This window comes from Penaeus monodon, chromosome 30 (genome assembly GCF_015228065.2).
Source record: "Penaeus monodon isolate SGIC_2016 chromosome 30, NSTDA_Pmon_1, whole genome shotgun sequence".
Taxonomy (NCBI): domain Eukaryota; kingdom Metazoa; phylum Arthropoda; class Malacostraca; order Decapoda; family Penaeidae; genus Penaeus; species Penaeus monodon.
The window spans coordinates 31,025,287-31,027,603 of record NC_051415.1 but is presented as its reverse complement, the minus strand read 5'-3'; the positions used below and the strand labels follow the sequence as shown (position 1 = coordinate 31,027,603).

At 45.6% G+C, this 2,317-nt stretch overlaps 1 protein-coding gene across 1 annotated transcript in view; it reads right to left on the bottom strand.

Moving 5' to 3' along the window:
• The window catches only part of LOC119592407 (very low-density lipoprotein receptor-like), a 6,991-nt gene extending 5,079 nt beyond the window's left edge, over positions 1 to 1,912 (bottom strand). Inside the window, exons 1-5 of the mRNA XM_037941229.1 lie at positions 1,715 to 1,912; positions 1,343 to 1,442; positions 1,225 to 1,248; positions 1,000 to 1,105; positions 403 to 868 (exon numbers count right to left, since the gene is read on the bottom strand). Of these exons, the coding sequence (XP_037797157.1) occupies positions 403 to 868; positions 1,000 to 1,105; positions 1,225 to 1,248; positions 1,343 to 1,442; positions 1,715 to 1,912 (894 nt within the window). The remainder of the gene's footprint in view (positions 1 to 402; positions 869 to 999; positions 1,106 to 1,224; positions 1,249 to 1,342; positions 1,443 to 1,714) is intronic.
• Between the last annotated feature and the right edge of the window lie 405 nt (positions 1,913 to 2,317).

Here is a 2,317-nt window from a genome sequence, read left to right as displayed (position 1 = left end):
GGAGTGTGTTTGCGGGACAGATAAAAAATATTTATTGCCAACACCATTATTATTTTTAAAACAATTCAAGGACAGTAATTTCATAAAAGAAACAAACAAAAGATTCCCAAATAGTTGAATGACACAGTTCCTGTGGTGCGAAATTTTAAGTCCATAACGAGATATTTTTATTTTCATTTGGGTATATCAATATCCCCTTTTAGACGTGTTACGAATCTAAATAATGTCTGTACCCATTTACTAGTAAAACGAAGCATTACAGATACTACTTAATTCAATGTACGTGGGTTTTAAACGGTAAAAAAAATTCTAGAATTCTTGTGCAGCGGAAATCATTTAGATTAAGTCGGTGTAAATTTTGTGAATGCACATTCCAATATAAAATACCAAACCAAATAATACCGTGTACATTTGACAGTAACCACTTAGCCGCAGTTTTTCCTCATCTGATCCATCACTACAGTCTTCAAAGTCATCACATACCCATGACACCTTATGCATTTGTTTTTCAGCTTCGAAACTTAAACTTTTTGGGACATTGCACCTCGTAGTTCTCACAATTTTTTTCATCGCCGCCTCCAAGGCAGTTCCTGTCCCCATTACATACAAAAGGGACGGGAATACAGTGCCCTCTGGACATTGGAAGGCTGTCCTCAGGAGGACACTTGAATCCTGGCAGTCAAACTTCACGCTTCCATCTCCGCAGTCATCGAATCCTTTGCAAATTTGATATAGGGTAATGCAGATTCCGAAGCACATTTGAAAGGCCGTTTTATCTGGGCACGTGAAGTTGCGGGCGTTGATTTCGTCACTCCCGTCGCTACACTGCACGAAGCCGTCACACCGATGGTAGGGACGTCGGCATTCCCTGAGTCGCAAGGAATGGGCGAATTGCAGGACACGTAAATTTCCCATTTGCAACTGGCTTCGTCATTGCCGTCTCGACAGTCTGGATATCCATCACATCGGCTCCAGTTGTAGATACACTCCCAAACTCACAGCAAAATACGACCCCATAGCAGCTTGGTCCTTGCAATTATTTTCATCACTTCCATCTTTGCATTAAACCCACCGTCACAAGCTAACTGCCAAAAAAACCCATTCCCTGATTCACATTGAAAGGGTCGATTTCAGGACACTAAAAACTTTGGACAATCAGTCTCGTCACTGCCATCAATACAGTCTATCCTTCCGTCGCACCAAAATCCATTCCACCACAATCACCTGAACTGCAACGGATGTCGGGCACTATCAGGACAGGGACCAGTTATATCACAATTTTCTCATCCTCCATCTTGACAGTTTCTGTCGCCCTACATTCAACCACCCTAATCAAACAAACATTCCCCTGAATCACATTTGTAGGATCGATCTTCGGGACACTGGAAGGAGTCACAACTCGCTTTGTCACTGCCATCAACGCACGACTCTGTGCCATCGCACTGAGGATCGAAATATACGTTTAAAACATTGCCCAGTTTTCACACCTGAAGACTCTGTGAGGAGGACATGGAATATCTGGGACCTACTCTCATCACTGCGGGCCTTTCAATCGAAACTTCCATCACACGCTTGCCCAAATGATATGCATCTCCTGAGGAACAAAAAAGTGGCCTCGACGTGGGGCAAGAGGCCGATGTGCAAGACGCTTCGTCACTTCCGTCACGACAGTCTTCTCGGCCGTTACAAACCACGTCCGCAACTAAGCACTCACCAGAAGTGCAATGAAAGCTTCCTCCGGACATTCAAAGGACTGGCAGTTTGCTTTCATCAGATCCATCTTCACAATCATCCACTCCATCACAATACAAATCGGGTCAATGCATTTCCCCCGAATCCCCCTCGAACAGCCTGACGTTGCGCAAACTTCGTGATCTTCATCAGAGCCATCGGCACACTGCTTAAAAACCATCACACAAAATTAAAAGTAAAAAATACATTTGCCCTCATTACAGGGAAAAGGAAAAGATGGTGGACATGGATCTCCATTGGCGGAACAGTGTTTCGTCTGAACCATCTCTGCAGGACTGAGTACCGTCACACTCATCGAACGTACTTATACTTCCCTGACAAGCATTTGAAATTTAAACATTGGCAGGGAATCTCATCCTCTCCACTCAAACAGGGCAGCTCTCCGTCACATATCTGGTGGAGGCCGGGTGCACTCCCCGGACGAGCAGTAGTGCGACCCAGGGCGGGGCAGTCGGTGAAGTTGCGGCAGAATTCGTCGGGTCCGTCAGGGCATCGACCTCGGGGTCCCCACACCTTCCGCCTCGACACACATTCTCCGCTGGAACACTGGAACCTTCCCTCGCCC